At 38.4% G+C, this 13,238-nt stretch overlaps 1 protein-coding gene across 2 annotated transcripts in view; it reads right to left on the reverse strand.

The window, feature by feature from the left end:
* Window positions 1–79: 79 nt before the first annotated feature.
* Window positions 80–13,238, reverse strand: part of LOC114246831 (uncharacterized) — a 30,673-nt gene continuing 17,514 nt past the window's right edge. Inside the window, exons 4-7 of one of the 2 annotated variants that reach the window (XM_089739079.1) lie at window positions 12,788–12,989; window positions 10,283–10,306; window positions 7,565–7,624; window positions 80–6,277 (exon numbers count right to left, since the gene is read on the reverse strand). In XM_089739079.1, coding sequence (XP_089595205.1) covers window positions 5,928–6,277; window positions 7,565–7,624; window positions 10,283–10,306; window positions 12,788–12,989 — 636 coding nt within the window. In that variant the 3' untranslated portion in view covers window positions 80–5,927. The remainder of the gene's footprint in view (window positions 6,278–7,564; window positions 7,625–10,282; window positions 10,307–12,787; window positions 12,990–13,238) is intronic. The other variant, XM_089739080.1, reaches the window with a different exon arrangement.

A 13,238-nucleotide genomic window follows, 5' to 3' on the forward strand; every position in this document is an offset into this window, starting at 1 on the left:
TATTTAAAATACTTCGAACATCGTGCTCGTCGAATATATTTCTGTTAAAAAGGTTTATAAAACAAAGAAAACTCATTCATTTGTAAAAGAAAAATTTATTGAAGGTATGTTTCGTGTTTACTATAAAACTATCGATTGCTCCTACCATAGATCTAAACTACAATATCGAAGCCCATCCATCGAGCGGCACCACGCGACACCGTTCCGTGGATATTGTTTTGAACCCACCTTCACTACATAGTATAAAACAAAGTCGCTTTCTCTGTCCCTATGTATGCTTAAATCTTTAAAACTACGCAACGGATTTTGATGCGGTTTTTTTAGAGCGATGGAAGAGGAAGGTTTATATGTATAATAACATCCATTAAATAGTGGAGAAATCAATAATAAATTACAGTTTCCGAAGCCAAGCGAGGGCGGGTGGCTAGTATTGTACATAATATATACCCGTAAGGCGTGTTCGATAGGACAGTTTAAAGAATAATGTTGCAGTCTTTAACAATATTTTTAATTACAATTTATAACGGAACGAAATTTCCGAATGTGCGATACCGCCCCCGCCGCACAGTGGGTCGATACTGTGATTTTAGTGACTTAGGGACCAACTTTGTTTTTTTATATATTTTTTTATGTAGATAGATAGAGCTCGTTAATCTCAATAATAATTGTTTTGGGCAAAAATTACAAAAACTTTATAGTTTGGTCAGAAAAATGTGTTTTGTGATTTTTTTGTATGGAGCGGGTCACATTAAATTAAATTCCTGCTAAGTACCGCGAGGTCCCGCTTTGAAACTTTATTTTCCTTATACCTTGTCTAGTCTACTATCATTTGATGCTATGAACATGTGCATAAAGTTGCAACTCTGCCAAATAAATGGATCGAAAAAAATTAATAAATATATATATATTTATATATATATATAAATACATAGAATAAAAACCTTTATATTTTTTTTCGTAAGTGCTTTTAAGTTAAATTTGATATGGATTAGTAAGTAAAAGCACGTAATGATACCCATAATTACATAATACCTAACAACAATACATTTAGTAGGTCTCTAATTAAGCAATCTCTCTAATTATTAAGATAGTTAACATTATTTAATGAGGATAATTAGTTAAGTAGCCATTACTGGGTAGTAGAAAATATAGTAAACATTTGTTTGTCTCTGGAAGTATAAAGTGACCATGTTTATTATATACTAACTAGTGTTCGTTTATTCGTACTACTACTAACATCTCGTGATTGTCGTTGTGATCTTGCTGTTTCCGTTATAATTGATAATTTTGTTAACAATTTAGGATTATTTATGATTTTAAGAGAGCAACTACAGTCGCTGTCTGATAATAAAAAACTCTTTCAATTCCTACAAAATCAAATAAACGTGACCGAAGAGAAAAATGTTGAGCTCCAAAAATTCAGTACGCAATTTTGTTCAAATATAAGTGCAATATGGAAACGAAGTAGTCGCATGTTAGCACAGTTTATAAGAAAAAAATGTGATTGGTTAGAATGTGCAATAAACTGGCCTGAAGGAATGATACCTGAAGCTATCAACACTGCACATGAAAGGCTCGAGATTTCTAAGACTGAAGATGTTGAAAATGTACCACCCTCAAATGTACTACAGAAGCCTCGACATCTATTTTTGCACCTCGAAAACCTTTTGAAGAATTGGGATCCAGGCAAAAACGAAGACGCATTGAAAAAATTTACCAATCGCTTTCGTTATCCCCGGATGAAATGAAAACTACTACAATTACTAGTTTGAGAAACACTAGAAATGAAGATGTAGGAGAAATAATGAACCACTTGTCAAATCACCCCGAAGATCTAGAAAAAGTTAATGAGTATTTAATTACAAGTAAAGTGAAAAGTAGTACATATTCTCCCGATAAGGCAATATTAGTTTCACTTAAATTAAGTGGCAGTATATAAACCTAAGAGAAGCAGCAAGTGAAAATGGGTCTGATCTATACCCTTCTTAATATAAAATTAAGCAAGAAAAGACGAAATGTTATCCAGGGAAAGACGAGGTAATTATTACTAAAGAAGGAGCTGCTATTAAAATGCAAGCATTACTAAACTTGGCGCTATATAGACTTTTAGATGTGATTACTTCGGATTTGGACTCTGCAAGAGAGCTACTGCTTATAAGCAAATAGGCTTTGATAGAGCCCCAGGTCAAAGTAATTATAAACAAAAAACTGAAACAGAGTTTGATGATTCATCTATTTTCATGGTCAGTCTAGTTCCTATAAGGCTTCAGAAATTTGATGGAACAATTGTTTGGGAAAACGACCTCATCAACTTTTTATTGCCGTCCAATAATGTTTAAATTTACAAAAGAAACGCAGTCAACAGTGACAATTATAAAAGCTACCATAACAGAAGAAATAGAAAGACTTCAGCCATCAAAAATCAAACAAGTTGAAGTTAAGCATCAATTGCACATGATGATGATGGACAGCAAAATAACCTCATATTTTTCAGAAACATTTTCTGCTGTCTGTGATATTTGCAAAGCAAAACCGTCAGAGTTTTTTGGAGTGACTTGCTTATCAAAGAGAAAATAATGAAGAAATATTCCAGTATGAAATGCCATCTTTACATGCCTGGATAAGATGCATGGAGTGCTTACTTCATATCGGTAAATATAATTTTATTACTTCACAATTTTTTCATCATATGTAGTTTCCTGTGAGATTATTTTTTATATGACACTTTTTTGTTTGCGTCTTATCGTTTGGACTTCAAGAAATGGGGTTGCAAGGGGGGATGACAAAGAAAAAATATCAATCAGAAAGAGCGCTATACAGCAAGCGTTTAAAAAGGAATGCGGTTTACTTATAGATGTTGTCAAGCAAGGAGTAGGAACAACCAATGATGGCAATACTGCCAGAAGATTTTTCAGGGATGCAGAAGAAACAGCCCGCATAACAGGAATACGTAAAGATTTAATAGAGAGGCTTCACGTGATTCTTCACTCTGTTGCATCTGGAGAGCGCGTTTCCAAATTTTCGGAATTTTTTAGATATACTGCAGAATTGTATGTTAATGTATATCCCTGGTATTATATATGCCTTCCAGTATCCATAAATTGTTAGCACATGGCAGTGATATATAATAATGAAGAACTTTGGTGCCATTCGTATAGGTAAACTCTCGGAAGAGGCAGCGGAAGCTCGCAATAAAGATTTTCGGAAATATACAGAGAGATGTTATTCAAGAATGAGAAGTAGAACGTCGACTAATGAGGATATTTTACACAATCTTCTTTCGTCTTCTGACCCAAAGATCGAAAGGTGAAACAAAATATATAATATTTAGAGAGATTGCATAATTAGAGACCTACTAAATGTATTGTTGTTAGGTATTATGTAATTATGGGTATCATTACGTGCTTTTACTTACTAATCCATATCAAATTTAACTTAAAAGCACTTACGAAAAAAAATATAAATGTTTTTATTCTATGTATTTATTAATTTTTTTCGATCCATTTATTTGGCAGAGTTGCAACTTTATGCACATGTTCATAGCATCAAATGATAGTAGACTAGACAAGGTATAAGGAAAATAAAGTTTCAAAGCGGGACCTCGCGGTACTTAGCAGGAATTTAATTTAATGTGACCCGCTCCATACAAAAAAATCACAAAACACATTTTTCTGACCAAACTATAAAGTTTTTGTAATTTTTGCCCAAAACAATTATTATTGAGATTAACGAGCTCTATCTATCTACATAAAAAAAAATATAAAAAAACAAAGTTGGTCCCTAAGTCACTAAAATCATAGAATCGACCCACTGTGCGCCGCCGCCTTACCCCCCGCTGAGACAGAGCTCTTTGAGCGCGAAAACACACGGCCTCAGCGCGCGCGACGACGACCAGTAAAATATTGCGAGTCTTAGTTTAACTGTACGATTCTCAACTCATTTTGTATTTTATTTTAGTTATTGTGTCGCTTTTATATTAAAACCTCATACCAAATCAGTGTAAACATTATTTCTATATCATCTTCGCCAACAGCCCGGAACAACGAACTCACAAAAACTCACAAAAGTCCCGCCAGTCGGACTTGTAGTGTTAAAAATTACTTTTAAAATGTGCAGCGTGCTTAGTTAATTAGAAAATATACTTGAGAACACGGTTGTGTACAGGAGGGAGACCACCGCTGTTTAGTTCACGGAACGATCACCTTACGCGACCACTTTAACTAAGGACTTCTAGATTTAAAAAAAAAGTACTTAAAATACAATTAATTATACCCATAACTCCTAATCCTGTCCAACTTCCATCAATTTAAGATTATAGAATTCATTTCTTCATAGTGAATGAGCTAATAAAAGTAATTAGATGTTTAAATTAACACATTATGAAACTAGTGACGTTATGTACTTCCAAGCTCCCTCATATTCCATAATTTAATTTTAATTATTATGTGCGTGTCAATGTTAGTGATAGGTGGTTAATGACTCTGGCAACCACCTAATAGGAGTTGAGTTCGTTCACTCATATAATTAAAAAAATCATAAACCACCCACTTTCACAATCGTGATCTCTCTTACGCGTGCTAATTATTTAACTATAACTATTTGTTGAATGATTAAAATTCAATAAATACATTTGTAGATGGTTTAATCTCGTATTGGAAGCTGTCGTGGCGATGCGATGTGACATTGCCAGAGTCAAATCTCGCAGGCCAGTCAGTATCAATTTTTCTAAAAAAATACGTATTTCCTACATTATTTTCACGAACGACTTCCACGATGAATGATTAAAAAATATCGATACCGCAATATTTATGAATTTACATAATTAATAGTGACAAGGTGTACGTATGGATTTAACTTTTCACGCAATTAAAAACCTTAAAGTCTTTAGTTTAAAGTTGTGACTCGCAGGAACACAAGAACTGATCGACTAACGACACTGACCTGTTGTCTTGGGCAGTGAAACCGTATCAATTGTTTTTTTTTTTTATGATTGAAAGATTACTGGTGGCCCGGACGCCTTTTCAGTTTCACCAGGACACGTGGGCGAGCAAACGCTCAGCCAGGAGGGTGGGATTTGCAAATATCAGTTGTAATAACGATCAGTGACTATATGGAATGAACAAAGGGGGCGTCCTGAGAAATGATTGTGTGACAGAGGCGTATGAGTGCGGAGATGACGTACGATAAACCTTAATGGAAAAGAGAATATGTTGCACCGACCCATCGTACAAAGACTAAAATATGAAATTCTAAGGAATGTAATGTATGAATGTATGAATGTAATGTAATGTAAATTTTAAACTACCGACTATAACAACTAAATTCTTTGGCTTAGTGAACACTATTATTAACAGATTTTGTTAATAACTATCACATGCTATAACTTATATTAATCTTAGAAATAATATCGAAGATGAGTAACTTGAATGACCAGTGATTCCCATCAATTTCACGTCTCAAGTTCAAAGTTTTCCACCAAGCTTAATATTGTACTCTTAGCTTCATTAAGAATATCATTATTGCCGAATTCGAGATATTAACAGAACGTGTCGTCAGAATAATAAAATTTAATTTCTCGTTTCGTGATAGTTGATTGATCGCAGTTGTCTTAGAGCGAGTTGTGGCGGATGCGTGCTGAAACAACACGACTAATCCAGAATGTAGCGACATCTATCGGTCTGTGTGTCATCTAGACTAGAATACGAACCCCATATTACAAATTCTCAATAAGAATAGTTGGAATACTCTTCGAGTTAATATTTTGAAGACCGTAACGCTTTAACTAACGTTAAAAACGAATAGTTTACTACGTAGAGACCATCCCTGTTCACTACTAGTTGAATGAAATCAACTAATTCATGATCTCGACACGACCATATCAGGTATGTTTAATATCTAGTACGGATACTAGCTATTACCGAAACATATTATACCACTATTGTTCTATCCCGCGGCATTTCATTCTCAATCTCAACGCGAACTGTTTCCGCTGCAGTGTTGAGGTCCGTAGCGGGACCGCTTTGGACATCAGACCGGTTTGTGTCAGATCTGTTTTGTATATTGATGAAGTGGACTGATGGTGCGTCCTTCGGGTTATTACTGAAGTAGCAAGTGGAGTATGGAGGGGGAGGGTCCTCGCAGGGCTTGGGTCCAGCAGTTGTGGTCGAGTTGGCGCACTCCGAGTAAGGAGGGGGGAGGTCGCTGGTCGCGCCGGCTCCAATGTATGCTTCTCCGTTGGGTCCCGCGGCCGCTACGTCGGCAGGGCGACATTCTTGATCTGTTAATAAATAATAATAAATATTTACTAATAATCACGCCACGTTAACTGATCCCGTGCTAACTTCATAAAGAACTTGTGTTACAGGTACCAGATAACGGAAATAAATGTAAGATTTTTATTATACACATACATATATTTAATATACATCCATTACCCTGGAAAAGACATTTATATTTATCATACAAATATCTGCCTTTGGCGGGATTAGAACCAGCGACCCCCTTGTGTAGTGACCATGTCACTTACCATTACACCAGACGACCGTGAATGAAATATTAATAAGGTTTATTATATTATTTTCTTACTCAAAATAATTTTATTTAAAAAAAAACGACGACCGAATTGTGTGACCAGCTTGTGGGCACCACCACCCTGTTTGTGCCGCAATGTGTCCATGTGTTCTGGCTTGAAGGTTTGAGACAACTGGTATACAATTATAGTGCGACCTTAGAACTTATATCTCAAGGTGAGTGGCGCATTTACGTTGTAGATGTCTATGGACTCCAGTATCCACTAAACACCAGGTGGGCTGTGAGCTCGTCCATCAAACTACGCAATAAAAAAAATACAACACAACTGAAACTTCGATTTCTCGACATGTCTCGAGGTGGGTGGCGGGTCTAATTGCGCTGGGTGTGGACTCCGGTAACCAATTAATAGAATTGGACCGTGAGCTCGTCGACTCGTCAATGGAATTTAATTTATAAGAATTTAAATTTAAAATAAATGTGTCTCAAGTCTCGAATACGGTACGGGTGTTATCTGTGTACTTAGTGCAAGTTTCTTAACGTTCTCGATAGCGTAAAAGTTAACCCAATTTTGTACGCAGTTGGAACAGCGCCCCTAGCGGCAAACGTACGCAAACGATCCCATTCCATACGAATATGAGCTAACTTTCACGCTATCGAGAACGTTAAAAAACTCGCACTGAGCACACTGATGTCTACTTTCAATGATAGAGCATGCTGTCAGGCTTGCATACAAACGCCGGGTTTCAATAACACGTCCCGGTCGGACCAGATAGCCAACCGTCCGAGAAAGTTAAGGCTATTTTTTTTTATTATCCTTGTAGGCAGACGAGCGCACGGCCCACTTGATGGTGTGTGGTTACCGTCGCCCATGGACTTCAGCAATGCCAGGGGCAGAGCCAAGCCGCTGCCTATCGAAAACTAAGGTTTCGTTATACGGTATGTATGAGCTGAACGATTCGTGTGCACAATGTCGCGAGTACAGGAGTACAGGTTTGTGCGGAGGGTGGGGGGTGGGGGGGGAGGAGCGACTCACTGGTGGTGGCGCGCACGGTCGGCGCCGGCCACTCGTCGGACTCTTGTCTGTCTGTCTGCACTGGAACAAGCAAATGCTACGTTAATATCATTATATTTTTTATTGCTTAGATGGGTGGACAAGCTCAAAGCCCACCTAATGTTAAGTGGTTACTGGAGCCCATAGACATTTACGACGTAAATGCGCTACCCACCTTGAGATATAAGTTCTAGGGTCTCAAGTATACCTAGTTACAACGGCTGCCCCACCCTTCAAACCGAAACGCATTACTGCTTCACGGCCGAAATAGACGGCGTGGTGGTACCTACCCGTGCGCACTCACAAGATGTCCTACTACCATCAATTACACAAATTATAATTTTGCTGATTTTATTTTTATTACACGATGTTATTCCTTCACCGTGGAAGTCAATCTTTTTTTTTCCTACCTAAGCTGATAGCCTTGAGAGGCTATTTCAGCGTAACCTTAACTAGTAGGTGAGCTCATGGGGCTCAAAACGGAGTGATGCTAACACTGGCCCTAACAAGAGCAGTGCTTCGGAGAATCTACCACCGGATCGGACACGCGACCCACTGAGAAGATCCGGCGAGAAACTCAGTGGGCTGTGTCTGTGGATTCATTCGCTCGTGGAGCCCTTCGTCGCAAGCGACGGATTCGATGAGGACGGTGACCGGTGCTTGTGGTACCTAAAAGCACCGTTAATGGATCCGTAACAATGAAGTAGGAAACCTATGGAAATGAAACGTCAACCAAAATTTCGTGCCACTGTGACGTCATCTGGCCACAAAACATGGCGGCTTTAGTGCTGTACAAAAGATTTCAATGTTATCAGGTTTTATCGATAAACGTTCTTGGCTCATTTTATTTTAAATATTGTTGAGTATTATTTATTTGTAGAATTTATACTTTAATGGGAAGTAAGTAGGTATATTGTTATGTGCAAATATGATATGATTTAGATGGGTGAAATCTAAGACAAGTTCGTCCTTCGAATTTGCCAAGTAAACGATCTGATGATTTTTAAAAGTTGCTACACTGATTTTATAAAGTTGTCGTTTGTCGCAAAACATAAAGATATGCCGTAGTTCAAAGCCATCAGCCCATTTCTAGCATGCTAAATGTTATCGTATTTTGAGTACGTGTTTTTCTTAGACTATTACAATCTATTTTAATTGTTTTGCTGACTCTAAAGTCCGTAACATACTACCGCAGCGCACCCCAAGGAAGGTGCGCCGCACCATTTGAATCACTTTCGCTTGAGAGTGATTCAAATTTTAAACTTATCAAGGGACCGCGTGAAAAAAAAAACACCTACAGAACATTTATTCATTAATTACAAACGTCATTCCTTGTGACTTCCTCTCTAAAATCACTTAATTATTAAATATTTAACAAATTTACAATAGTGTTTTACTCACTGCGGAATAAAACTATTTTATTTAAATAGTTCCGAAGAGATTTTGTCGGTAGCCTTTTTCCCACAATATCTAAACAGAATGTCTAAATATGTTTTTTTAAAGTGGTATTTATGATTAGTGTCATGATCAATAGATTCCGACCGAAAAATGGATTTTTCGGATGAGGGCTCTATAATGAATTTAAATACATATAGATAATAGTTTTAGGACATCGACTTTCTTGAGATCCTATAAAATACGTTTTAATTATTATTTTTGTATGTTTTAAGCATGATAAATTATGAAATTTTATATAATCAATCATATTAAATCGATATCATAGTCAATAAATAATGTACAACCCAAAACAGACGGCCGAACTGACGTGACAATGACATTTGGCGCGCTAAACATGGCGGATTTTTGGCCTCATTAGACGGAGACGGAGACATTAACGTATATTCATGTTTCATGTTATGTACGCACTGAAATACTGTTATATTGTTTTCCTGCGAGTTAAAGTGCTGAGTAAGAACGAGATAGATATATGTTTATGTGTGTGCCTTCAAAATGGGTGCTATTTATATAAGCAATTGTACGTATAGAACAATATGTCGTGTCCCTACTATATAGGTCTATGATCCGTAATGACGTGTTTTGGGCGACGTCAACTGTCAGTTGTAATGTCGCGTGGCACTTTGAATGGCGGACATTCATTAACAATAACCGAAACAGATTTTGCTAAAAAAATGTTTCTTTAATGATTTATTTCTAATCTTTAATTATTAGTTTCTTTCATTTTATTAGTAATGAACCGTATTGTAAATTCGCACGAGTAGGTACCACCACCTGCCTGTCCGTGGCGCGGAGCAGTCTCCTGTCACAAGGCACATGACGGCATCCACAACGTTGTGTCTATGGGTTACGGTAACCAGATGTCTATCCCGCGGTGTGCGATGACTTTCCCAACGCATTTCCGATCCGGTGGTAGATTCTGCGAAGCACTGCTCTTGCTAGGGCCGGTGTTAGCAACACTTCGGTTTGAGCCCCGTGAGCTCACCTACACACGTTAGGGTGAAGCTGAAATAACCTCTCAAGGCTATCAGCATAGGTAGGAAAAACAAAAGAAAAAGGTTCATTGTAAGCGTCCATCGTGATCGACCAAATAACAGTAACCGCGCCCGCCGGCCTGGCGTGTTAAGCGCACGCATGAAGATCGAACATAATGTCGTACGCCTCGTCCAAAGTGCTCCCAATACTGGGATGTGCGCTATATGTCACTGAACTAAGTGCTTTATCTGAGCGCCAGTATCTACTTACCGTAAGTCCGTCTAGTTTCGACAGCTATTCAAGAAAGACCAACGCATTACTTTAAATCATAGTGATCTGTGTTAGAAGTAACGTCCAACGCGGACGGTATCATGCAAAAGGTTGCAAGATTGGGGACGCGTGCTTGTGTACTACATATTCGGTTCTTCTGTAATTAATACACAGCAGGGGTGTAAATAACGTCAATAAAAAGTTTACGATGCTAATAATACGGGGGGTTCAGGTTAGCTGTTTGCTCATCTACCAGCGGACTGCGACACATTTACGCGGCCTCACCCCTGGAGTCTAGCGCCTACGTCACGCTTGACTGCGAGAGTGGTTTCCCTACCCTTTAAGCAACTACTGTTCTATTTCCGACAGCATAGTATATTGTACCCTTACGGAACCACGAAACCAAAGTTCAATCATTTTATTCCTTAATTTATTGAATTGGTTGTAGTAACAAGGTAATTCAGAACGACAATTCAGAATTTAAATATACACTAAGTGAGTAGGTATACATGACAAATGTCACTTGCATTGTAGGCACAAACGACAAAGCGAAATAGCTGACAGCATATAATAGCAAAAACAAGGCATACATTAATTTAAAACATTGAATAAATCAAATTGTTAGAGGAAGTCTGAAAGTGGCACCTGTGACAGAGAAGCTGAGGAGTGCGCGTTTGGGATGGTATGGACATGTGATGAGACGAAATGAAAATGAGGTTGGTAAGAGAATGTTAACTATGAGTGCGGAAGGATATAAAGGGAGAGGTAGACCTAAGAAGAAATGGATAGATTGTGTGAAAGACGATATGGGTAAGAGGGGAGTGAGCGAAGAAATGGTATATGACAGAAGAGTATGGAAGGAGAAAACATGTTGCACCGACCCCAGGTCACTGGGAGAAGGGCAGGATAATGAATGATTGAATAAATCAAATGTTTATGCGCTCTTTTAAATTACTGTGCTTTAAACACAGAACACGCTCTACCGCTATGCAAATAATCTAATTAAAACAGTTGTAGCCGCGGGTCGATTTAGTCTATTAAATTATTGACTTTCTAGGAATAACACGACACGACACGACACGACACTTTCTTGAGTCCTCTGTGTTGTTAATCCCCACCACAAGATTTTCAAACTTCATGTATCTAAATACCGCATTTTTATGGCTATCGTTGTTGTTGTCATGTCCTTGACAATGATCGAATAACGTTCGTCATTTTTATAGTTAAGATCTATTTGATTGATTTTTGGAGCAGATTTGTACTTAATTACTATGACGTACTTAGTATATTTGTTATTTTGTTGATTGTGCAATACGAACGTACCTAAATAGGGAGGGATTATTTTGAAAAAAAAAAAATGTATTTTTCTTTCAAGATAGACATGTTGCGCCGACCCCATATTGTGTAGGATAAGGGCAAGAAGAAGAAGAAGAAGATTGTTTTTGTGTTCACTGAACTCGTCGTGGCCTAAATGATAAGACGTCCGGTGCATTCGTATCTAACGATGCACCGGTGTTCGAATCCCGCTGGCGGGTACCAATTTTTTTAATGAAATACGTACTCAACAAATGTTCACGATTGACTTCCACGGTGAAGGAATAACATCTTGTAATAAAAATCAAACCGTAAAATTGTAATTTGCGTAATTACTGGTGGTAGGACCTTTTGTGAATCCGCATGGGTAGGTAACACCCACTGCCTATTTTCTGCCGTAAAGCAGTAATGTGTTTCGGTTTGTAGGGTGGGACAGCCGTTGTAACTATACTGAGGCCTTAAAACTCACATCTCAAGGTGGCTGGTGACATTTATGTTGTACATATCTATGGGCTCCGATCACCACAACACCAGGTGGGCTGTGAGCTCGTCCACACACCTAAGCAATAAAAAGGCGTCCCGCCACCCAAACTTAGTCCCTTGATCCACGTACGTAAATGTGAATTCCGTAAACATGATAACATTTGACTGATAATCTCATTCTAATTATTAATTACTAGCGGCCCGGTCCGGCTCCGCACGGGTCTGTAAAAAAAATTTCAACGATATTTTACGTTGTTTTAGTTTTTCATGTGAAGCATGCCGTGGCGACGCGTCGCCACGCGCAATCGACTGTCCCACTCGATCCGGCGTTAAGCCTTCTCTCTCGCTACACTGAGCTCGGATACCTAGTGTATACTCCGTAGTGTATACAGTGTTGTTTACTACACTACACATAACCTGTGTTTTACTTGAAAACAAATTATTTTTTCGTAATATTTTATTTTATCATTATGACATATTTAGTTCCTATCACAATCTGTACTTTTCTGTACTTTTACAAAATAATGTCGATGCTTCGCATCTGCCAGGCGTCCCGTGACGGCTCACATTTTTTAAAATAAAAGAATAACATTACGGCATAACTATAAGACATATGCTGTCGCGACAGTTTTTGTAAATAATAACCCGTGCGAACTCACAAGAAGTCCTACCACCAGTAAAACATTATTAAAACGAAGTGATACTCACTCTTAAAGAGTCGTTTATCAAGACACTTCTCCATGGCTCGCACCAGCAGCACCAGCAGCGCGAGCAGCACGACGCCGGCCGCCCAGCCCAGCGCCGCGCCCCCGCCGCCCGCCGCGCCCGCCGCCCCGCCGCCCCCCCACCACTCCGAGCTGGGGCTGCGCGTCCGCGGCGCCCGCCCCGTCACCGTCTCCACTCGGAATTGCTGTGACAAATAGACAATACAGTTACAGATTTATAATGTATAATATATCTATATATATAAAAATGAATTGCTATTCGTTAGTCTCGATAAAACTCGAGAACGGCTGGATCGATTTGGCTAATTTTGGTCTTGAATTATTCGTGGAAGTCCGGAGAAGGTTTAAAATGTAGATAAATATGAAAATGCTCGGAATTAAATAAAAATAACAATTTTGGCTTTTCCTTTGATGTGTACCCACCCCGTCGGACG

The sequence above is a fragment of the Bombyx mandarina genome, chromosome 28 (assembly GCF_030267445.1).
Source record: "Bombyx mandarina strain Sakado chromosome 28, ASM3026744v2".
Classification (NCBI taxonomy): domain Eukaryota; kingdom Metazoa; phylum Arthropoda; class Insecta; order Lepidoptera; family Bombycidae; genus Bombyx; species Bombyx mandarina.